Here is a 25,154-nt window from a genome sequence, read left to right on the forward strand (position 1 = left end):
GCACAAAGTCATTATCCTTTTGTTAAATAATAAAAGAACTGGAGTATCCATCTCAGCTTTCCCCGTTTTCCTCATATTTTTCCTAATTCTTGCTAAGATGGAGTAATTGGGATGCTAGAAACATTTTCTGGCTAAAGGAGTCCAAAGCCAGAAGTGGTAACATCAAAATATATATGATGAATTTCAGAGGGAAGGCGAGGATGGGTGGGGAGAGATTAACTGGGGAATTTATATGCATATATGCATTGCTCATGTACACAGACAATAATGTGCTGAAGGCCTGGGAGGGGCGGCGCAGGGTGGAGGGGGTCAGTGGGGAAAAAAACACAAAGGGAACATCTGCAATACTTTCAACAATAAAGATAAATTTAAATATATATGCATACACAGTTAGATGCAAAAATTGCCTTTATTACCTAAGAAGCAGGGTTATAACAAATGAAAGGGACACTTTGAGTCATGTTTCCTGTGTGGGGTCCTGGTTTCATTGCAGTCATGGTCACACAATGGGGTTTTCATCCTCCTTCTCAGACCAGTTGGCAGCAGCGGGCAGTGGTCCAGTCTACCACGCTGCACTGGCAGTGACAGGTGGTTTCCCTTCGGATATCCCAGGAACCACAGCCATAACCACAAGCACAGCCGGTGACAAAAGTCCCTGCATGGGCACATGAGACATGGAGGTCAGAGCCCTGAGATTTTGAGAGGCTGGAGGAGTCCTAAGCCAGAGTGGTAACATCAAAAATATATATGACGAATTTCAGAGGGAAGGCGGGGGTGGGTGGAATAGATCTAGGTTTTGTGGGTTCTAAAGTTAATTCAATTGTGAAAGCCCTCTTTAATAAAATAACACATTTAGGTATATGGCCATGGAGGAGATCTGTGAAAGTGAAGGGCCTAGGCACTTCTGTTCCCTCACATTCATGATAAATTCACCTCTGTGCTGGTGCCTCTAACCATTGAAACAGGGCAATAGATTGAAAAAGAGAAATAATTGGCAGGGGACTTGGTAGGTGATAGGACTATAACAGGACAATTAAGAGGAAGGGCTCATATATCAGGTCATGAAAGAAAGGTGGGGAGGGAAGAGGCGGAAACCCAAGATTCTTCAGTAGCTTCCTTAAGGGAAATCAGAATGGGTAAGCGATCTCTGGGATCCAGGAGTCATTACTCAGCTGTGGATGGACAGGGGAGATCACAGGGCATCTTACCCACCATCCCTCCTTATGGAATTACTCACCTGAAGGGCAGGAGGACAGTTTGCCAGAGTTGGTGACACTGGTACATGAGATCCTTGTTGGAGGATGTGGATTGCACTCTGAGTAGGAGAGAAGAAGGGGTATTGCCCATGATCTGTTTCCCATAATGCCCTCCTTAATCTCCTTCTTCCTCACATATGTCCCTGTGTCCATGAATAGGTGACTAACTAGTTTTAATGTTTAGTTTTCTAATTTTTCAAATGAAAGTAATAGTTGTACTTACCTCAGAAAGTGAAAATTAACTGAAGTAATCTGTATAAAGCTTTTCATCATACCTCATTCATAATGAGTGTTCATAAATTATTACTCTCCTCCTCCTCCTCCCCCTCATCATCATCACCATCAATCTCATTGTATCAAGGAAACCTGAACTTTTAGCCAGGAGCCCAAAAGGAGACGGGGGAGTGGGAAAGCCCTGGGCAGGAATCTTGGGCTTGAGTGGAGTGATTAGAGATTGAGTTTCAGGGATGGGACAGCAGAGAAGCTAGGGTTTAGGAGCAGGAGGCATGATCAGGGGTTATCGTCCCACTTCCTCCAATTCTAGTCAATTACCCAAACCTTGGAGAGCATCCTTTATCTTTTCATCCACGATGGCATCTAAGGACTGCTGAGTCCTCCCTGCGCTCATCAGCAGGAGAAGGAGGATGGGCATGAGAAGGCTGCAAGGGGTAGGCTTCATTTCGTGGAAAGGCAGTATCCTGGAGCTGGGAGGAAAGATTGGAAAAACGCTGAGATCTCTGAGCCTGTGTGCTGGGAAGGAAGGGAGGAGAGAACGTGCAGAAATGGCAGTGTCCGGATGGAGTTTGGATCTCTCTAAGTAGTTTGGAGGAGCAGGGAAGGTGGCTGCAGAGAGGATTCACTCACCAAAAAGCTCAGAAAAGGTCTGCAAAGGTCTGCAAAACATCCTTCAGGCAAGGATGTTTTATAGCCTGGGTACCGCTTAACACACAAGCATGTACACACATGCAAACACATTCTGTAGTACATTTTCAGAGACGCTGCCAATTGGGGAGTGCACACAACAGTGATGATCTTCAGTTTGTCCTTGGTAAACACTGGCTGTCTTTGTTCTGCTTCTCTAGTGCCAAGGGGAATTATCTGGCTTTCCTGTTCTTCCCTCTCTTTTCTTCTTGGCAATCTGATAAGGCTGGCACATGGAATTTCTGTTGACTGCCCTGGATTACAGGCCATTTGTTTTGTTTGTTTTTTTTTTAAATCAGGAAAAGCTTACTTTATGGTCTGCTGAGTGAGGGCTCTACTCATCACCTGTTAAGACATCATTTTATTGTCCCTGGCTAATCCCAGCTGTTGGAAAGTAGAAAATCTGATGACCCGTACAAACAAGGAAGCATACTGTTTACTTAACCAGAAGAATGGTGCATGATTCCAAGGCTCTTCTGGAGATTCAACAGGGTCATTACCAACCTGATCTTTTCTACCTTTTCTCCACCAGCCTCAGTTTATTGGCTTTTCCTCTTTGGTCTTTTCTCATCACGGTCACGAGGTGGCAGGTATCACATTGTCAGTAGAGATCCTGAGCAGGCAAAGTCCTTGTGCTCTTGAGACTACATTGTAATGTGGGAGGTAAATATATAATATGTCATATATTTACACATTCTCTGAAGAAAAAGAAATCAGGCAAGACAATTGAGTGTGCTTCTGTACTGGTTCTCATAATGCAGTGTGCTCTGGAACGACATCTCAGGAAAGGTAACCTGTGAGCAATGACCTGGAAAGTGAGACAGAGGAAGAGCTGGGGCAAATGCTTCAGGCTAAGAGGCAAACAGGACTAAAGAGCTTAAGGCAGGATGCCCAGCGGGCATAGCTCAGTGGTTGAGCATTGACCTACGAACCAGGAGGTCACAGCTGGATTCTCCATCAAGGCACAAGCCCAGGATGCGGGCTCATCCCCTGTGGGGGCTGTGCAGGAGGCAGCTGAGTGATGATTTTCTTTCATCATTGAGTAATTCCTCTCTGAAATCAATAAAAATATATATTTTTAAAAGAGAGTTTAAGGCAGGGAGATGGTGGGTGAGTTGAAGGAAAGCTACAAAGACTGTGGCCAGAGTGAGTGAAGTGAATATGGAAAAGAAAAGTTAGAAAAGAGGTAAAAAAAAATACAACTGGGGCCAGGTCATTAAATCTTGTTAAATCAATACAAGGGCTTTGGACTTCACTGTAAATTTGACAGATAATTACTGGAGTGTTTTGTTGAGGAGAATACACAAGATGATGTATGTTTTGTAAAGCTTACTAAGGCCCCTGTTGTGGGAAAGAGACTGGAGGGAAAACAGGTAAACAAGGAGACCAGGCAGGAGGTGTTTGCAGAGTTCCAGGTCTCAGAGGTGGTCAGGGAAGAAGTGAGAAGTGGATGTATTTGGGTTGGGTATAGAAGGCTGAGCCTCTTTAGAGCTCACTGGCGGATTAGATGTGGATACAGGGGAAAGAGAACAGTGAAAGATGAAGGTTATGTTCTGAACAACTTGCTGAAAAGTGATACCATTCACTGAAATGGGGGATCCTGGAAGAAGAGTAGATATCACCAGAATATTGAATCATATCTGATGATAAATTTAATATGCCTGTTAGACATCCAGACAGAGCTGTGGCATAGGCAATTGGTAAACAAGTTTGGGGTTCAGGGGAAAGGTGAGAGTCAAAGACATAAATCTGAGATTAATCTGTACACACAGATTGATATAATAACACATATAATCTAAAAAAAGAAGATAAGAAACAATTTTATGGCTCAGGTAAAGAAAGTGGTAGACTAGGAAGTAGACAACCAGGACGTTGGTTTGCAAATATGAATTCAATGGCATTGACTAGTGAGTTTGCTGAGAATGGCAAGGAAAGAAAAGAGAACAGGATTACACAAGAATTCTCTTAGATTAAATGGAGCCTGGACAGCAAGGATAGTGAATAGCACTTCTGGGTAACACTTGCAGTCAGTGGCATGCCTAGTGCATTGGATACCCAGAGGGGACCACTTCTAACACCTCTGTCATAACAAAATTATTTCCAGTCATTATTATGTAATGATCAATAATAATCATTACTTTCTATTCTTCATCTGGTTTTAGAACAAAAATAACTATTAAAATAATAGATGTGAAATTTAAATATAGTGTTTACATCTAGTCTGATATTTTTGTGTGAACTAAAATTTGCACTCACCAAACAAAAATATTATGCCTCTCAGTTTGCACAATCTTTGAATTTATATTTTGAAGCACAATTAAACTCATAATAATACTGAATGACCAAATTGATATAATTCAAGTCCTGCTAATTTGTCTTTATAAGCACTTGATTGTCACTGCTTATTTGGAATCTACTGTTTAATTGCAGAAACATGTAGTAGCATAGGGTTTGGTGACACAAATGTAAACCTGAACATTTTAAGAACAAACTTAAAAATGAAGGCATATAGCTAAGACTTGAGTATGGAGGGCCTCACTATATAAGAGGAGTTCTCTGAATTAACTCCCATGTAGAATATGACTCTTTAAAACAAGTATTAAAATTTGCTAAATTGAAGTTTACATATCATTATCAACACTCAACAGTAATCACAGCAATTGTTTGGATCAGTGTTTTGGGGGAAGAGGGTTTTACCATCGACATTATTTAGAAGTGCCAGTGTATGGTAATAATAAAAATTGAGTTGAGTTTTACACGAATTTATTATTGCTTTTAAAATTGCTATAGACAATGCACAGTGCTTTGTGCCTGCACCCTTTCCCTTGTGGTCACTGCTTATGTTCTGAGGACATCGCCTCTGCATTCCTGGAAAATGGTTATCATCTTATACAGAGAGGGTGGAAGAAAGGTTTTTGTTCCTCCAACATGTGTAGAGAAAGTAAGTGAAGTCTTTTAACATTTCTCTCTCCCTAGAGCTACTCTCTTCCTAAGAGTGCACTCCTTTCTTAATGACCCAAATGTGAAGGTACATTTTAAATCTTTCTTATCTCCTCCTCCCAAGCAATTCTCCACTGATTAACTTATATTTTATTTTATATAAATACAGTTTGAAGAGTTGGTAGCATAGGACAGAGGCCGTAAACATCCTCTGGGTAAAAGTAACTGGACAATTAAAGAAAGTAAAGGTCTGAAAGATGGGGCTGGGGTTGACAAGGTCTGTTCCAGGTTAAGCTAAGGCCAGCACTGTTTTCCTCTGCCTTTCTTTGTACACGGGAGCTGGGGTCTTCAATGTTGAATGTAGAGCTCTAAAGGTACACAAAATGATCCACTGGGTCATAAGTAAATAACAGAGCTTCTATTTTTATTTATTTATTTTTCTTATTCTTTAATATTTTCTGTCTTATATATGCTTTAGACTAAACATATTAGTTAGCACATGTTTATAGTTTATAAATTGAATTTGTACGTATAATTAATTTTTAAAACTCATGGTGCATCTGAAAAAAGTAATAGAAGACCAAGAAAACCAAGAGCCACAGGAAGCTGGCAGAGTCTCAAACACGAGTTTCTAGGTCTGTTTTTCTCTAGAGTTGGCAAGTCTCTAACCATTGAAGTACTGCTATTTTATCTTGTAGATTCATATACTTTAGAGAGTACATGAGAAATCAGTCAGGTTGATATTATATGTAAAAAATGAGATGCAGATAAAAATTGAGAAGCTGACCTGCCCTGTATAGACATTAATCATGGGTTTGCTTGGAGACAGAACAAAATGTCCCTCAAAAATTATCTTGGAATCCACTCAAGGGTTATATGGGTACCCGATTAAGACTGCAGAATTCTGTATCATTAAGCAGGGAAAAATTGGTTATTTAGAACTTGATAAGTTGATGCTTTCAATTAGCTGTGAAACCATTAAGGCTCCTTACTCATCGAGGTTCCAATCAGGCACAAGTTAGCTATAAGAAGAAAATTTGCACTCCAGTAGTTGAAGGAGTTTCCCCCAATGGCTGAGCAAATTGATTTGTCCAAAGATGTTGTCCCTTTGGATATTGGAAATATCTAATAAAGACAATAGTATGTTCTTGGTATTATTTATTATAAAGTTAGTTGTGGTAACACTTGGATAATAGATTAAGCTGTTGAGTGTGGACAAAAGCAGAAGCAAGAGACAGCGATTATGGGTGAAGAATAATTGCAAGGTGGAACACTGGGAAGGGGATAATGAAAGTAAAGGTTCCACTGTGGTCGGCAAACTGCAGCTTGCGAGCCACATGCGGCTCTTTGGTCCCTTGAGTGTGGCTCTTCCTAAGCCTTAGGAGTACCCTAATTAAGTTAATAACAATGTACCTACCTATATAGTTTAAGTTTAAAAAATTTGGCTCTCAAAAGAAATTTCAATTGTTGTGCTGTTGATATTTGGCTCTGTTGACTGATGAGTTTGCTGACCACTAGCTAGGGAAGGAGATAATAGAGAAGAGGAAGCGTAAAGAATGAGGATGAGCTTGGTAGAGGCTAGAAGAGCCACAGGCCTGTGGAAGTAGAGTGTTTCAGGGGAGTGGTTTAAGGGTGACATAGGTCAAGCCAACATCAACAGATTCACCGTGGGATCACCTGACATGACAACTCTCCTAGCTCAGGGCTCTTTTCCCCTGTTGTTCTATCTCCATGTGCTGGTTAAGGATAAGCAATTAAGGATTCCAGGGTTCTGATTCAGGAAGGGGGTGGGTCCCAGGGGAGAATGACAGAAACAACTGTAAAAGAGGACACTGTCCCATGTCCAAGAAGAGGTGACAAAAGGTAGTAGGCTACAGAAAGTTCTTCTGGTCATATTGCTTCTGCCGTGTTCCTAGGAGTGAATGACCAGCCACTTAAATCTCCAATCAATGTTTTTTTGAAAGAACCTCCGAATGTCTGTGGTTAAATCAGGACGGGGTGATCCCTCCACAATAACTCAAGTAGCTTAGTAGCCATGTACCCTTTGGTTCTTAAAGATGTAAAAAGAGAGCTGAACTGATGAGGGACAAGCTTGGAGGCCTATATACCTATATATCTCTATCATCTCTATTTGTATATATAGAAAGACAAATAAAACCTATAAAAATTTCATTTAATTTCATTTATATACATTTTAATGCTATTGTTGTGCTACCTGGTAATTGGATATGTATGGTAAACTAGAGGTTCGATGCATGAATTTCATGTGAGGGGCTCGGCCCTAATAGTCCCAGATTCGTCTGGAAGGTTGTCTGGAAGAACATTCTTAAGGTTATTTGGCTGCCCAGTCTAATATTACGCTTTTATTGTTATAAGTAGCTTGACATACATAATTAATAAGTATGGCTCTACAAAGTCTAATCAAGTTCTTGATTTTAGCTTTCTATGTATTTGGTCACCTATAATGGTCCATGTTGATAGCATTTCCTGATACCAGGTTCTGTTTAATTCTCATCATAATCACTGAATTAAATTCAACTGAAATCATTTTCATGTACCCAGAAATAGAACATGGTTGGTGAATATCTGGCTACTTTTTGGTTCCCTCTACTTTTGAGATTTCCTGAAATGCAGAACTAATAACTGGGAGAAGGGAGGCACATTTATAAAGGGGTCAAAGAGGTTTCTGGGAGGAAAGGGGAAGAGACTCCAAAACATTGACTTTGAAGTTTAAACTCTTTAGAATATTATGTTTAGAATAAGACTTTTAGGACTGAGATTATCCTTTAGACTCAAAGTTAGAGGACTGAGATGATCCTGATTGAATTCTACTACCATTTGTGGACACCAAGACCCAAAACTCACATGAAGGAGGGAGGAGCCAGGAATTAGAGGCTCACAGTTTAAGACTGGTTCTGGAAAAGCTGGTGGCCGAGCCAGGTATCTTCTTTGATAATGGTTGTGATTTGAGAACAAACACACCTAGAAGATTCTGGATGGGGGAGCTTAGCTTAAGTTATGCTTTGGGGGGGAAAAAGCCATCTTTCTGACTTGTTTATTCTTAATAGTAAGACAAGCTAAATGCCACAAATAACTTCAAAAGCAAGGGTCTCACTGTGGACACATCATAGATTCATTGCCTGAATAATTACACATGAACAGATGTCTCTGCACTAGCCTAGTTATTTCTTTTCCCCAATGTCCGATGCCTTACTAGACTTTAAGTTGCTTTAGGGAAATAATCATTTCTTATTCTTCTCTATACCTCCAGCACTGAGTGTTTGGTGTATGGCAGGTGTCAATAGTTTTTGGTTGGTTAGTAAATAAATGAATGGATTAATGTTGGCCTAAGAATTTATATTACCTTTTTATCTGGTTCTATCCTGCCTCAACTAGAAGGCCAAAATAGAGTTTCTCATGCTGTTGAAATATCCCATGAGGATTCTAAAGCTTTTGTCATTTTTTAAAAGGCATTCATTCACTAAGTAAAGGTTGAACAGGGTCAACCCTGGCATACTCCAGATTCAGTAACAGATTGACAAGTCTCCCTATTTCTCAGGCCTCGTGTTTCCTCATCTAGCATAGAAATCCAGCCAGCATTAATTTTTAAAACCTCCCTGATCTATCTCTGCTTATTAAATTAATTCTAACGTTTCTTTCCCACCTCTCTGCCTTTTCTTGAACCTATAACTTTTTACCTTTCTTTCTCTTTCCCTCCACCAAAATCTTCGTTCTTTTTCTCCTTCCTTCCTTCCTTCCTTCCTTCCTTCCTTCCTTCCTTCCTTCCTTCTTTCCTTCCTTCCTTCCTTCCTTCCTTCCTTCCTTCCTTCCTTCCTTCCTTCCTTCCTTCCTTCCTTCCTATTCCTCTGCTTTACCAGAACTGGTCTCTTTAACTAGTAAACTATAATTCTTGTTACCAATTTTATGCACTCACGTTATAGTTAACCACTTGTCTAGAGAAAAAGAGACTAATATAATGACAAAGCAAGGGCTTTCCATTACAACTCCTTCTCTATTTTCTCTCCTTAATATTTCCAGAAGGAGAAGTAAGAGAGAATGGAATTGGCTGATGAATTGGTGAGAGAATGAAAATGGCTGATGAAAATGGAGAAAATGTTCAATTTTATTAACTGACAATGATATACAAATTCAGATAGATTAGAATGTCAGTTTTCACTTTTCAGATTCACCAGGGTTAAGGAAAAGGGAAAAACAGGGATTTCTTATATTCTTTAGCTTGGAGCAAAATTATTTTAAATTTTTTATGGGATATAATTTGGCAAAATATCTCAAAGTTTTAGAATACATTTTTTTTTGACCCAGCAATTTCACTTTATGAACATAATATTCTATACTAATAAAAGGGTAACATGCTAACTAGACCAGGTCAACCGGACATCTTCCAGACATCTGAATTCCTTCCAGACAAAGTCACGGTGGTGAGGACCAAGGCAGAGGCTGTTAGAGTTGATCAGGCCAGCAGGGGAGCAAGCAGTTAGGGGTAAGATCAGGTCAGCAGAGGAGGGAAGTTAGGGGGCAATCAGACCGGCAGGGGAGGGTAGTTGTGGACGATCAGGCCAGCAGGGGAGGGCAGCTGGGGGCGATCAGGCTGGCAGGCAGAAGTGGTTAGGAGCGATCAGGCAGGCAGGCAGGCAGGCGAGTGGTTAGGAGCCAGCAGTCCCAGATTGTGAGAGGGATGTCCAACCCCTGCAGGATCAGGCGTAAACCGCAGTTGGACATCCCCTGAGGGGTCCCAGATTGGAGAGGGTGCAGGCCGAGCTGAGGGACAACGCCCCCCCCTACACAAATTTCGTGCACTGAGCCTCTAGTAAAGAAATAATCACGTGCACAAAGATGTGCACAAAGATTTATATGAAAAAGTTTGTTACATTACTATTTATAGTAGTAAAAATATTTAAATAAATGATGGCACATTAAATACATGAGCTATAGGGTACATCATGAAAAAATGTTTAGAACATACTTTCAAGTTATAAAAATGAGGGCACAAAACAGTATGTATTTTTAGACCTGATATAAAGATGAACAGAAAAATGCTGGGAATTATATGTACTGATTATATTAACAGTCCTTCTGGGACAGTGGGATGAAGGGGGATTTTTATTTCCTTATTCGTAATTATTGATACATTCTACTTTTTCTATTATTATGATGTTCTACTTTCTTATTATTTTAAAAGCTTTTGTGGTAGAGGTGAAGAATTTTGCAACCAGCCCTCCAATTCCTGCACACATGCCTCTTTGACTTTATCGTGCTTCCCATCAAGAGACAGAATCTATTTTCCCACCTTCTAAATCTGACTTGCTTTGACCAATGGATGTAGCAAAACTAATGTTGTACAACTTTTGATGTTAGGCCATCCATAACAAACCTTTTGGCCTTCACTTTTTTCTTCGAAGTGTTGCCCTGAAACTACCATGTAGGAAGCTGGTCCAGCGGACTTGAGGAGAAGAGGCCTCACAGAGAAGGACCAAGGTCCCCCAGCCAACAGCCAGGACCACTGCCAGACATCAGTAAAGGCACCAGGGACCTTGCAGGCCAGCCAGGTCTCCAGCTGAATGCAGCATTATGAGTGAGCCTGGAGGAGCCCAGCAGAGAAAACTTCCCATCAACCCACAGAATCATGAGAAATAATAAAGCATTGTTTTAAGCACTGAGTTTGGGAATGAATTGTTACTCAGATAATTAAAATACTAACATAAACATTAATGTAAGAAAGGAAGTCATAGGTTGGCTGTCAATCTATTTTTCAAAGGAGCTCGAAAAATATTACCTCAGAAGTTTAAATGGAAGCGTAATCATTGTGGTTTAGTTTATGTTTTGGAAGAATGACTGGTGAAGAGAGACTGGATGGTCTGCAGTGGGTCAGCAAATAGGTAGTGAGTGTGTTTTTGTATGTGTGTGGCTTTCCTCGTTGAAAGAGCACAATTTATGCAAACTATCTGCATATGGCTCAGAATGTACCCCCAGCTGTGTGTCAGCAAAGCTCTTGGATCCTCCTTCCTACCAGTGCAGCGGGAGGGGGTGTGCGGCTGCACTCCCTCATCCCTTCAGAGCTGCTTACCCAGTAGGACCTTCAGGAGTTCAGGAGAGGTAGGGTTCCAAAGTATTTTTGAAGATATCCTTAAAATATTTATTTCTTGTCCAGAGAAATGAGAAATTCCTCAGAAATATTAGACAGAAATGGCACAAAGGTCTATTTTAAACTTTTCCTCTGAAGTATCTATCTTCCCAACAACTCTACCCTTTAGTAATCCATGTATCATTATAGGAATAGAAACTTGAAGATGAGGCCCATGAGACTGTGTCTCAGATGTCAACCGAGTATAGTATCAGACTCTTAGAGCTTACCAGGGTCTTTAGAGCTTGATCTAATTCTACCCCTTCATTGAAAGGAAAATTCAATCTAAGCCTGAGACAATTGCCATGGCCTACCTCAGGTCACAAATGAGCGACTTTGTGGGCACAGAGCTGGGAGGACACCCAGGTGTCTCTGCTTCTCTGCATTGTACTTTGTACGATGTTGTCCCACTTCTCCAAGCCCAAATGAAATCCAAGGTATGGGATGAGACTTGGCCTTCGCTAATTTTACATTTGTTTCACATTTCAGTGGAATTGCTGGTTATAGAAGAAGGAAATCCTGAAAGTTATGCCGCCAAAAAGTTTTACACCATACTGTAAATGCAGCCATAAAATAAAATAGCAAAGTGATTCTTTTCTCTGGATGCAAGCCTGCCTGAGACCACCAGAGAATGGAGGCTGCACAGATTCAGTTTCACAGGCTGTGTTCTCCTCAGCAAAGCCTTTCCAAAGCCAGATGTCTAGTGATGGATGTTGACTCTCTCCTCTCCTACTGGATAATTGATATTTATTATAAAACTAAACAGGAGCATGTGGAGTTTGGGGAAAAGAATTCTGACAACTGCTAGTTTTAATATTCTATTTTTCACAGTTCATCTGCCCCAAGCATAATCCTCTCAGATGTCACACTCACTGACAGATTCCTCTGCAATCAGTCTCCATTATTATTATTTTGTGTCTTCCATGCTGAGCCCTGGGCAAGAGCCCTGAACTGGGTATGAGGCTTCAAAGTTGTGTTAGCAAATATAAGAAGGATGATCTACTATCAACATGCCCAAACTTGGCAGTTGTGCCAATAAATCAGAATCTAAGAGTTAGTCCTGCTGTGAGAGCCCCTTCTCCTCCCTGCTGTACTTCCTCCCTAGAATTAAGTATTTCTGGCCCAGAATTCTGGAAGAATTTAAATCTCTGGCGCTTTCTGAAGCTTTCTGATGCCAACTAAGACATCTGGGGTGGGACCTCAGCATTCCCTATTGGCATCAATTTTGGCACAAGTCTCCATGATGTCTAAGTTTTCTTTAGTCCTGACAGGTCCTAATTTTTGTTGGTTCTCTGAGCTCTCATTCATCTTACTCTTCTGCCAGAAAGATGATATGTTATGCTTTTGCACATTTGACAAGAGCCCAGGATATTTTGGGAGCTATCAGTCTTTGTAGGTATGGAGCTTTGTCCACTTGCTCTTTGTGGGGTCTGACCATGGAGGGGTGGTGCTTGGATTGGAGATCTGGGCCATATGTGGATCAAGAGCTGGAAAACCTGCTAACTTAACCTAACCCTTGCTTTTGAGAGATTTTTCATTGAGGTCAAGGGCATGTATGGCATTTAGAGCAGGAGTCAGAACCCAAGTCAGGAGTTGAGCACACATATAATGCAAGATGGGGAGCAAAGAAAAGTCTAAGAAGGTCTAATAATACAAAGGATGCAAATTTTGGCTAAATAATGGCTGGCACAGTATTTTGTGGAAAAAAATATGTTCACATTTAATCAGAGGGTATATCACATTCAAATGGTTTCCATCACATTCAGACTTGCATCTCCTGTTAAAGCACCTTGTAGGTCCTCAGCCTAGGTTGGATCTTTCTATCCAACCACTTAACACATCCTAGAGGAAATTGTCATTTCAGGTTTATATTTTTTGGTCTTCATTATCCATTTGCTTCACAAAGTATTGGATAGAGTACAAGGGACACATACTACCCTTTCCTCTGAGTTTTCTTCCCAAGGAGTGATTTATAGTTTAAATCAAGGACTAGTACTTGTGAAATAGAATTCTGACATTCTGATGCTGCCTCTATTCCATGTTATAATTTATGGGAGAAAAAATACCATACTTTGAATTGGAGACACTCCTCTATCAGAGGCTGACAATTCAAATAATGACATTATCATTATTTACTAATGGTAATAAAAGTAGTTAATCCAATTGATTTGCAGCCATATTTATAGCATTCAGATGTCATGCTCTTTGATGCCTCTTTGCTATAACTTATGCAGTTTCATTAGTTTAGAAAATCCTTTCCTGCCTTCTCCATCTATTCATTTTTAAGTCCTTTCTTAAATGCCAATTTCTTAGTGATGTCTTCTTGTCACCAGGATTAAGCCTGACATCTTACATATGTCTTTTCCTAGACTTTTTTCATTGTATTTGGTTATTTTTATGTCTGGTTTCTGGTAGATTATAAAGGCAGCAGTAACCTTTTCATCTTTGTATACCTAATATTTAGCAAAATACATGGTGGCTGTGGGTATTCAGAGAATAATTGTTGAAAGAAAAGATAATATGGCAGTCCTGACTGGTTTGGCTCAGTGGATAGAGCGTTGGCCTGTGAACTAAAGGGTCCCAGGTTCGATTCCAGTCAAGGACATGTACCTTGGTTGCAGGCACATCCCCAGTGGGGGGTGTGTAGGAGGCAGCTGATCGATGTTTCTCTCATCAATGTTTCTAAACTCTCTATTCCTCTCCCTTCTTCTCTGTAAAAAATCAATAAAATATATTTTTTTAAAAAAAGATAATATGACAATGAAGGAATAGCCTACTTTATCAGTCTAAGGCAGGGGCAGCAATAAGACGATTCTCTTTCATCTGTCCAGGCTCATTAACAGAGGTGAGGTACACCTGGGAAAAAGCAAGAGCCCACTCAGGGGCTAGTCCTTTGACTCCATTGCAGGACCATTCTACTGAGATGATTTCCTTCTCAAAACAGTACACTTACCTGAAGTGCTTTATCATTTCCCATCTGTGAAGGAAATGGCATCAGAGAGCAAAGTTAAAAGCAACTGAGTGGAGAATGTAGTGGGTTCAAGATTAGACTGACAAGAGGAGGGTAAATATAGGCACAACCACAAATTATCCCACTCCTGACTATAACACGGCATCCAGACAAGCCACTTAGGCACGTAGGCACAGACAGCCTCTGCTTCATATGCCAGTGTGGTTTGAGGTGCATCCTCCCATGCCCACTTCCTGGGAGCTGTCCCATGAGGCTGAGAGCCAGCTGGCCCAATAGCACAGCTGCCCCTGAGTAAATGGAGCAGAGTGACCTGTCTATGCATGTGCTAGGCTGAGATCCTGCCCTTGCTCCAGAGAATGGTGCAGCTTGAATGAAGTTTGGGAAATGTCTCAGGAAGCCTTGCTTCACAATTAGTTTTGGACAGGCTTCTAAGAAACAGCTTGTCACTATGAGCAGGAGGGCAGACATTTCTCTGCTTAAGGTACTCCATGTCTAATTTAGCTGGCAGGTGTGGCTTCTATCACGATGGTGATAGAAGCCTGATTCTTTCCTTATGTTTAATTTCAGGGTTACTTTACAAGGTGGAATTCATATAACAGATGAAAATATTCATGAAGAATTTTACCAAAAAACTGATATAAAACAAAATAAAAATAAACAGGGTGAGCATGATAGCAAGAGGCAGATGGATATAAATTTAAATTAAATGATTTTTTAAGAATTGTTTATGAAGGGCCTACTTGTGATGAGCTAGCTCTCCCTGAGGTTCTCTGGGAAGACTCTTCAGGAAAAGAAGCTGAAGGCACCACTGAGTGGAGTGGTAAGGCATTTGGAAGTTTGGTGTAGTCAAAGGGAAACCAACTGGTGAAGAATCAGGCCATCACCAAATCATATTCTTGGGAAGAGTTTGTTCTTTGTCATTTCCCATTCTTCTTTGTTGTGATTCTTGTGTGAAAAAGCTTTGAGCAATATTTGCATGAAGCGATCCCTTCCTAAGTGACATTTAAAAATCATTCTGGTAAATATCAATTCAGTTCTAGAACCCACATTGTCTGGTTCTGGCAGTTAAAAGTAATTTAGAAGAGTTAATAATTTAGTCAGTTTCTCAATGGACCATGTGAGAGAAAGGTGTATTTTAAAGCAAAACAAGCACCTTTAAAAATCTTTTATTATCACTCTCCCCTCCATATTCTTCATTCAAAACATGTCTGCTCTCTTCAGTCCTCTTTTGCTCATGCTCAATCCTTCTAAGCTTCTCCCTCCCTAACTCTCAGAGCTTCCCCCAAGTGTACACAACCTCAGTTCTTCTGTAGTTCCCTATGAGACATGCCAATGCTGAATTATTGGGCTTCCTCAGTACTCCCTCCCCATTAGCCATTTCTTTAGAACCAATAAGTGCCAGGAGGTGACTCAACATGTAGAAAAAGCAAATGGATTCCTTTAGAAGTGTGAAAATTTAGAATGTTCATGAATTAATCATTTGCTCATTAGTAAAATTTCTATTTGGGGGAACCAAAAAAAAAAAAAAAAGAAATCTTGGTAAGGAGTTGTACCATTAAACACACAATTAAACAATAGAATAAACTTGCCTGATTCTTTCCTTATGTTTAATTTCAGGGTTACTTTACAAGGTGGAATTCATATAACAGGAGAAAATCTGAGGAAGCATTGTGTTTAGATGAGGCTGGCTTTGAACAAGCAGCTGAGAGATTAAGGTGAATTTGATTCTTTACCATGTGCCTGGATGACAATATAGACATTAGTGATTTGGTCACTTGTTTTTGTTTACTAACTTTATACTAGTAATATCATAACTGAAGGTAAGTTATAATGTAGTTGATGTCCTTGAATACAGACTAGAGGCCTGATGCATGAAATTCATGAAAGGGGCTCTGCCCTCGCAGCGGCAGCGGCTGCGGCTGCCTTGGCCCTGGCAGCCCCAGCTTTGTCCAGAAGGTCCTCTGGAAGGCTATCCATAAGGATGTCCTGTTTAATTAGCATATTATGATGTTATTATTCTTATAGATATGGGGAAAGTTGACACCACATCTACAGGAACAAAATTCCCAAGTCCAGGCTCTAATGGTTACTAAGCTTCCTGAATGTGTAGTAACAAGACACTTGGCCTCAAAATCGGCCTTTGTATGTTCAACAAGGGGTAAAAATAACCAATTCAAAAGACTTACATACGACTTGTTTTAAAAAAGTATTTTGCTGCAAATATATACATTTTCTTAACAAGGGGAAGTTGCTGAGTTTTTTTAAACTAAGGGTTGACTTGCTAGGTTTTTTTTTAATTAATGAAAAAAAAAGACACCATGGCAAAGGGTGAGACTAGGAAAGGTGTATGAATATCTAATTTAGAATAGTGACTATTCTAAATAGTGACTATTCAATAGTCATTCATAAATTTAGCTATTTTAGCAGATAATTTTTCAAGGCTGAACCTTTAATACATAACTTCAGGAGTGCACTATGCATATATAATGGCATAAGACAAAACAAATGCAATCAGGAAACCATTTAAGTGTTGGCTAAGAGGTTTGATAATAGAAAAAATGAATTATCTGGGACTAATTTTATTTACATAAAAGTAGGTACTACCATTAGTCATCTTTTTTGGCTAAAAAAAAGCTTTTGAAAAATATTTCTTCGAAGAATTGAAAGAGAATGATCAATGGATCAACAATGAGCAAGTCTTAGCCCATTATATGACCCAGGCAAATGGGCTTCTCAGTAAAACTATACACTTCCCAATTCCGTTAACAGTTGCCTGAAATCTTTGCCTTCAGAATCCTATGCACCACACATACCATAGTGATTTTTCTGACCTTGTTTATAAACACTGCAATAAATATGGTCAGGCATTGTATTAGTTTGCCAGGGCTGCCATAACAAAGCATAACAGACTGGGTGGTTTAAACAACAGAAGTTTATTTCCTCAGGGTCTGGAGCACAAGTCAAGATGTTGTTGGCACAGTTGATTTCTTCTGAGTCCTCTCTTTAGATTGTAGATGCCTGTCTTTTCCCAGTGTCTTTACATGGTCTTTCTTCTGTGTATACCTGTTTCCTAATCTCTTATTATAAAGACACCAGTCATATTGAATTAGGCCCTACTCATTTAATCTTCATTACCTCTTTAAAGGATACAACTAATTGAATTCATCAGCACATTAGAAAATACATCATGGCCAAGTCTGACTTAACCCCAGAGTACAAGGATCATTCAATATTAGAAAATTTGTTAATTTAATTCACCATATTGATAGATCAAAGGGGAAAATCGTTTGAGTATCTACATATATGTTGAAAAATCCTGGAAACACACACACACACAATATAAATTCCTGATAAAACACTCAATAAAATAGTAATAGAGATATTTCCTTAACATGATAAAAAATATATACTTTGGTACTTGAAGTAATCACTTTTTGAAAATCAACACCTTTTTTGGACTAACCAGAGAATTGAGTTTCTGGTACAAAACATTGCCCTGAAATCTGGAGAGACAGGTAGATCCATCACAGTGGTCTTACTTACCTAGAGCAGAGACCACTGAAGGAATAAACTGATAGAAATACTTAGATGTTTATTTTGATAAATTGCTGTAGGCTGGCTATGGACCAGCATGAGAGTGAGTAACTAAGTTTTAGGGGACACCCACCTTTTACGAACTTTACCTCCAAGAAACCCAACTTCTCATGGTGAACATCTGAGAAAGATATAGTCTTTTTGGTTCTGGCAGATGGATAGGAGCAGTAATTATTGTGAAATGCATGTTTGGAGCCTCCCTCATAACAAAGGCCCACTTTTCATGGAAAAAGACTTTATCAAAGCATTGTTCCAGAACTGTGGCAAAAAGGCATTCCTCCCATTCCAGCCCCATCTAGCCCTCCTGCCTCATCTAAGAGGGTTGGAAGAAAATGATACAAGAAAAATCATTTGTAAAGGTCACAGGCCAGAAACACAAGCCCACTAAAAGGCTGACATGTAACTTAAAGATTATAGAATGCTTCAAGCCCTCACCCACCTTAGCACCACAAAGTTCCAGTATAATAGTAGTGGCTTACAACTGAGAGACCTAACCTGTTGGAAGAGGAATACTTAGGAAAGTCTGGAGTAAATATGTGAGATGAAAAATGAAGTCACTAGAGAAACTTTAAGCCTCTGTTACTGATAGCTACAGCAAACGTTAAATGATACCCAACTCCTAGACAGATTAACATAAATCCTTACACTAGTGGCCTAGTTAGTTGAGTTCCTATTTCCCAAAACAACATATCTGGCTTTCAACAAGGCATGCCAAAAGGCAAGAAATAAACAGTATGAAAAGAAAGATTACTGGAACCAGACTCAAATATGATACAGATGTTTAATTATCAGACAGGAAATTATAAAATAACTATGATGGATATGTTAAGAACTCTAATAGGAAATGTAGACAACATGATAGAAAAGATGTATGATATAAACTGAGAGATGAAAATTCTTGACATAACTGAAGAAAGAATCAGTGTGCCTGAAGATAGGTAATAGAAAATACCCAAACTGGAAACTAGAAATCAATCACAAGGAAAAAAAAAATACACTGAAAAACACAAAAATACCTGGAAGCTAAATAACATGTTACCAAACAATGAGTGAATTAACAATGAGATCAAAGAAGAAATCAAAGATTCCTTGAGGGGGAGAAACCAAGATGGCAGCATAAGTAAATGCCTGTACTTGCCGCCTCCCACAACCACATCAAAATTACAACTAAAATACAGAACAACCATCATCCAGAACCTCTGGAAAGCTGGCTAAATGGATGGTTTTAGATGCTTCAATCTGGCAGCTTTTTGGTATCAAATGAGAACCTGGATTTCTGAGCAACATGATATCCCTATGCTGTGATCTCTTCCATCCAAACAGTTTTATTTTTATTAATAACAGGGTAATATTGAGCCTTTTGTATAAATCATTCATTACCACTAATTAGCTTTGATATTTTGAATGCCAAGTCTTCTTCACTGATCTAAGAAGGGTGCAGGCAAAAAGACACAATGTGTGTGAATATTTACTAGGATCAGTTAGCAAGGGGAAGCTTTCAAGTATAAAAATAAATACAAGCAAAAGAGCCTTTTTAAAAATGTAATTCTCTCCATAGTAAGAATAGGCCAAAGTTGAAGGGCTTGTACCAATGTATACAAAGCACCTCAATAAGACTAAACAAATATCAACTGAATCCATAAAACTTGCACACTTTTCCCCTTTCCTCCCCTTTTTGTCTGGAAATGTAGATGCTTTAATAATAATCACTTTTATTATCATTATTTGCTAACATTGCAGAGTTTCCTTGGAAACTATGTTAGTTAAGACCCAGTGGTGGAAGGAGGGGGAGTGGGGGCAGAGTGGTGGTTTCCTACAGGAAATCCAACTTGCAGTTTGTAGTAAAACTGACTTCAAGGGCAGGTTAATGAGATCACAGCTTGCTAATCACCCTGAAAACCATCAGTTGCCATTTCCAAACAAGATGGCAATTGTCAAGCAGCTTTATCTTGCAAAACCAAAAGCCTTGTAGGTCTACCTTTCAGTGCTGCAATTGACAATGTAGTTATGCATACAGTGAACAAAAAGTTTCAGAAACTGGTTGTATTATCAAGCTGTGGATTTAGCAGCATGGAGCACCAACCTCAGTCTGGTAAAAAACCATGCAAGCATTTTTTGGTGCATTTATTGCATATGAAATCATAGGGAAAATCCCTTCTCTCAAGTGTACTTGCTATTCAATGCAGTTAAATAAGGTAAGATAAATAAGGCAAGATCCTGTAAGCTATGATCCTGGCCAAAGAGGAATGATGAAATGATTTGCAGTGGTAGATGGAGAAATTGTCATAAATGCAGGATGGAAAAATTGTGCTTTTGCTCTTTTCTCTCCTATCCTTAGCTGTCAGATGGCATTTTGTCTAATTCCACAAATACCCTGTGACCACACTGTTCAAAAGAGAACCACACCCAATCCCAATGTCACTGAGCTCCAAAATAAGTCCTCCATCCCAAACTGCTCCTCTCTCTCCATTGCTAACCAGACTCCCAAGCCTAGAGGAAAACCCTGCTTACAGAGTGCTTCAGCCACATCTATCTAAACATGCTTAGTTCTACAGAGCAGTTCCCACTGGGGCTCACATGACCGATGCTGGCTGTTCTAGTCCTGGGGTTCACAGCAAAATTCTTGCTGAGTCTTTGAGATAGAGTTTCTGGATAACTAGGATGAGTATGGTAGTGAGTTGAGAAAATCTGTCAAAATCTTTGACTTTTGAAACCTCTTAGTTATATTTAGACAATGATAGTTATACTTCTGCCCAATAGACAAGCTTATTATGTCTTGCTCCATGTTTCCCACAGATGGCTGTTAATAAATATTTGTTGAATGTGTAAATGCACAAATAAATAAATATAAAGAGTAACTTGACTACACTTAGAAGCTGCAATAACAATGTTTATTGTTATCCTCTCATATATTCTAGGCTATTTTGAAGGGAGAGAAAGAGCACTGTTTTTCCTATGGGAAATTTATATTGGATGTGAAGCTAAATGATTGGATGTCATTTTGGAAAATTGGTCATAACTACAATGGTTATTTCATTAAATCAATAAATATTTGCTGAGCACGTACTATCTATAGTCATTTTCTAGGTATTGGGGGAAGCAGCGATGAAGAAGAGAGACACTGGGACTGACTTCTTGGAGCTTAGAGTCTCGTGGAAGAAAGTAGACCATAATAAAAAACCAAAGCAAAATAATTCTACTTTCATGTGTTATACAGGAAACAAGATATGATAGACTGGAGTGTACCTGGGGAGATGAATACCCTACTTTAGTTAGTTATAAAGGAAGTCTGTTCTGAATATTTAAGTTTTAGCAGAGTCATTAAGAAGATAGAAGAAGCTTCATGAAGAAATATTTTACCCTCTCCAAGCAGAGGGGAGGGCAAGTGCAAAGACTAAAGGTGACAGTGTTTCTTGATCAAGGGAGAAAAGGAGGCTAGTGAGACTTAAAAGAGTGATGAGCAAAGTGTTCTCTACAGGGCCTGGTAGTAAATGTTTTGGCTTTGGGGGCCACATGTTCTCTGTTGAAACACTCAACTGTGCTATTGCAGCACAAAAGCGGCCATAGATGTACATAAATGAATGACTGTGACTGTGTTCCAATGGAACTTTGCTTGCAAAAACCGGTGATGGGGTGGATTTGGTCCATGGGCTGTTGTTTGTCCTGTTCCAGACTATAGAGCTAAAGGAAAGAGTTACATGTTGAAATTGGAAAACTGTGCAGTGACCAGACCATGTAGGGCCTAACGGCATAGTAAGGAGTTGCAATTTTAATGCAATGTTAAACCATTGAGAGTACCCATTAAGCAAGGGAGTGACTTGGTATAATCTAGCTTTGAAAATACTATTCTGGTTGTTGTGTGAGGAAGAGATCATAAAAGTCATCAGTGTAAGAATGGAAAAAAGCTCTTTGCAGTGGTCTGGGCAAGAGATCATGATGCTTGGCCTACATGTGGGTAGCAGAGAGATGGTGTGAATGAATTAATATGTCTTCTGAAGTCAAGGCATGAAAATGGATTGAATATGAGGGTGAGAGACACAGCAAGGCAGCAAGGATGATGACTTCTAGGATTCTGGATTGAATTAGGTTTCTGAGTAATGATAATGCTCTTACTAAAATGTGAAAGATGAAGAAGGAATCCAAAGTTCAGTTTCAGAAAGTTTTAGTTTGACATCTCTCTGAGACATTCTGAGTCATACTTCAAAAAATGAATGACTGAATAACAACTGAAAAAATGGATAATTTTTGAAGCAGGATATATACAGAAGCAAGACTAATATCCAGTGATTCACACTAGAATGACTTTGGAGGGAGTGTACCAAACCCCCTCTTTGTAGATCATGCTTGTGGAAGCCACACCAATGAGAGCACAGAGGCCTTGTTATTTGTACACTGGGATGTTCAAGGACATTCTGGCATGAGCCTAAATGGGATGTTCAAGAACTCAGCCCGAGAATCGTAATCAGGCCAAGATACCAAGCAGGTGCAAGGACACATGGTACACTGTGGCCTTCTGTAGCCAAAATATGATTGATGTCACCATTGGCAACCAGCCTTCTTTGTCTCTGGAGTAATGTATAGGTTGCTGATCAGAAGGGTTATGTGAGAAGAAGTCAGAGAGAGAGAGAGCAGCTGAGCAGAGGCTGGAGAAGCAGAGGTGATAGGCACAGAGAATGTAGCTCCTATGTGTGCAGGAGAGAGGAGTGCTCAGACAGAGCTGAGAGCTGATACTGCTACCATGTAAGGCTAAGAGCTCATAGAGAGCTCAGATACAGCTACCATGTTAATCAGCCAGTGTGCTGGGCAGGGGAGACAGGAGAAGCTGCAGAGCCAGAGAGGTTACTGGGGCTGTAGCTCTAAGGGAGAGCTCAGGTGCCGCTATAATGTAAGGCAGTGAGTCTGGGGCAGCATGCGGCTGCTAAGATAATACCTGTGGGTACAGAGATTGCTACTGCTTTATGGGAAAGACATACATGTTAACCAGCCGGTGTCCAGCTACCTGTGTGATTGGGACCGCTGTCAAGGACTGTCTTGTCTGATGGCTATGTGGCCACTGGCTTCTGCAATAAAGACTCATTCTTCTACACCCACAACTTCTCATGGCTTCTCTGTCTGCCCCACTGCCAAGAATTGACCTGTGTCTCTGTGAGCAGAGGATAAAGGAGGAACATGGACTAAGTTCCCAACAGTTAGTACAGTGGGTAGGGTTCGAGGAAGAGCCAACCCTGGCGTAGTCGGAAAGAACTTGGGAGAATATATGGACTCAGAGCAACTCAGAGCAGCAATGCTGTGCAGTGCACCTGCTGTGCTCTGACAATGCTATGTACAGATGCCAGGCTCTGAAATGACACGAGCAAATGACACTCAGGACTTTTGTTAAAGTGGCCACGACCATTACTTCCTATATCAAAATAGAGGACAACCTTCTTCAGCATAGGAAGCTGCATGCCTCCACCTCACATCTGTTTCTGCACTGTCAATAAGCAAGCCCACGCAGCAGTAAAAGGAGGCTGACTGCAGGCAGATAAAAATAACTAGTAGAGAGAGGCACAGGATGTTAATTGTGACCAGCAAAGTTTGGAGGTTAGTTGTGATCTGCAAATGTGCTGCACATGTTCCTCTGTTGGATTTTGACCACATCCTAAGACACAGTTTAACATGACAATATTTCAGAGCTAACTAATTTGCTTGCTTGAGAAATCTGGGGCAACCAGGTTTCACTGTTTTTGCTTAACTCAACTTAAACGGTATGCTCCTAGGAATACCGCTGCAAAAAACAATCATAGAAATAGGGAACAAGTTACTAAATCATAGATCAGAACACAGGCTAAATAACATTTCCCAATCCACTCCATATTAGTGGGTGAAGTTTTATTAGGTATTTTGTGGTTCATTGAAGTAGGTTCATTTCTGGCAGAACATCTTAATGCAATTCATTGATATCATTCATGCTAATATGCAGTATGAAATTCCAGGAGGAGGATACTGTATTTGGTGTTTTCAAATTTATTGCAAACACACCACAATTTGTTAAACACACACACACCTACACACATTACATGTATCAACTATATATTTTCAATAAAGTCATCATCCTATCTTGTACCTCTTGGTTCAGTTTAGATTATGATGTATATGGCCAGTGACAAAATATCCAATTTTAGCTACTTAAACAATAAGGAGCTATTTTTTTAAAAAGCAAGAAACCCAGATGTGGGTTTGTGGCTTTAGTCAGTGGCTCACAACGTCGGAACAAACTCATAATTCTCCTGACCTTTTCCACTTGGTTGCAAAATAGCTTCTGTGGTTACAAGCACCACAGCTGTGTATAGTAGGAAGAGGGAATTAGGAGGAGGTCAGAGGATATCAGCCTCATCTGTTCCTCTTAACAAGGAAAACAAAACGTTTTTCAACATTCCTATAGCAGACATTTTCTTAGGTCTCACTATCTTATTATCCGTAGGCTACTTGACCACATCTAACTGCTACAGAGGTTGGGAGAGCAGGTGGAGGCTCTAGGAAGCCGAGAACAGGATTCTTGTAATTGCTTTAGATCCTCAAGTTATTTTACCTGCCATGGGCACGTCACTGCTTCAAAAAAATTAGGTCTCCAGAAGAATCCAGGTCTTGGCCAGGCAACCAATAGCATCAGCTTCACAGACCGTGTTACAAAACAAATGTAGTGTAACTCCTTTGTCATTTTCAAATTGTGATGAACACTGTAATGCTCTGCCCATATCTCCCTTCAGGAATAAAGGCCTGATTACTCAGTCACTGGGAGGGTTGCTCCAAGGAAGAAGTTCTGAGGCTAACAGTTCCCTTCAGCTAATTTCCTGGACTGAAGAGTAGCCTTAACAAGGACATGCCCCCTTCCCAGGGCTGGCTTCATCAATGTGGGCCTGCAAAGGCCCTGCCCCATTCTCGTCTGCGTCCCTTCATTCCTTTCCCTCTTCTCCATTCCTTCTTCCCCACCTCTTAGAACTGCTCTGAAAGGTCATCCATCATTAGCAGGGTGGGTTGGCTGAAGCTTCTATTGAGACTGCATTGCAGCTTGACTTTTCCCAAATCCTGCTTTTGTCCCTTGTCTTCCGTAGGTATTCGTGATCCCAACTGCACCCCTAATAAACCTCCTGCAAGCTAATGTTCATCTCAGAGTCTTCTCCCTGGAAAACGCAACCTGCTACAGAAATAGAATAGGAAGTTGATCAAACCCAAAACATGTTCCTTCCTCTTTTAGTTTCAAAGCTTATTTGGAATTTTGAAGTAATTATTTTTAAAACTAGAGGCCCAGTGCACAAAATTTGTGCACGGGGGTGGGGGTAGGGTCCCT

At 40.1% G+C, this 25,154-nt stretch overlaps 1 protein-coding gene across 2 annotated transcripts; it reads right to left on the reverse strand.

Moving 5' to 3' along the window:
* Positions 1-390: 390 nt before the first annotated feature.
* Positions 391-2,234, reverse strand: RETNLB (resistin like beta). Of its 2 annotated transcripts, none has more exons than XM_036352035.1 (4): positions 2,121-2,234; positions 1,815-1,960; positions 1,238-1,315; positions 391-655 (listed from the first exon to the last, which is right to left on the reverse strand). In XM_036352035.1, exons 2-4 carry the CDS (start codon positions 1,933-1,935, stop codon positions 528-530), a joined length of 327 nt encoding a protein of 108 aa, XP_036207928.1. In that variant the 5' UTR covers positions 1,936-1,960; positions 2,121-2,234; the 3' UTR covers positions 391-527. The 2 variants fall into 2 exon arrangements, with proteins under 2 accessions (XP_036207928.1, XP_036207926.1); XM_036352033.1 differs by having other exon boundaries at positions 1,809-1,960.
* Between the last annotated feature and the right edge of the window lie 22,920 nt (positions 2,235-25,154).

This window comes from Myotis myotis, unplaced genomic scaffold (genome assembly GCF_014108235.1).
Source record: "Myotis myotis isolate mMyoMyo1 unplaced genomic scaffold, mMyoMyo1.p scaffold_m19_p_2, whole genome shotgun sequence".
Classification (NCBI taxonomy): Eukaryota; Metazoa; Chordata; class Mammalia; order Chiroptera; family Vespertilionidae; genus Myotis; species Myotis myotis.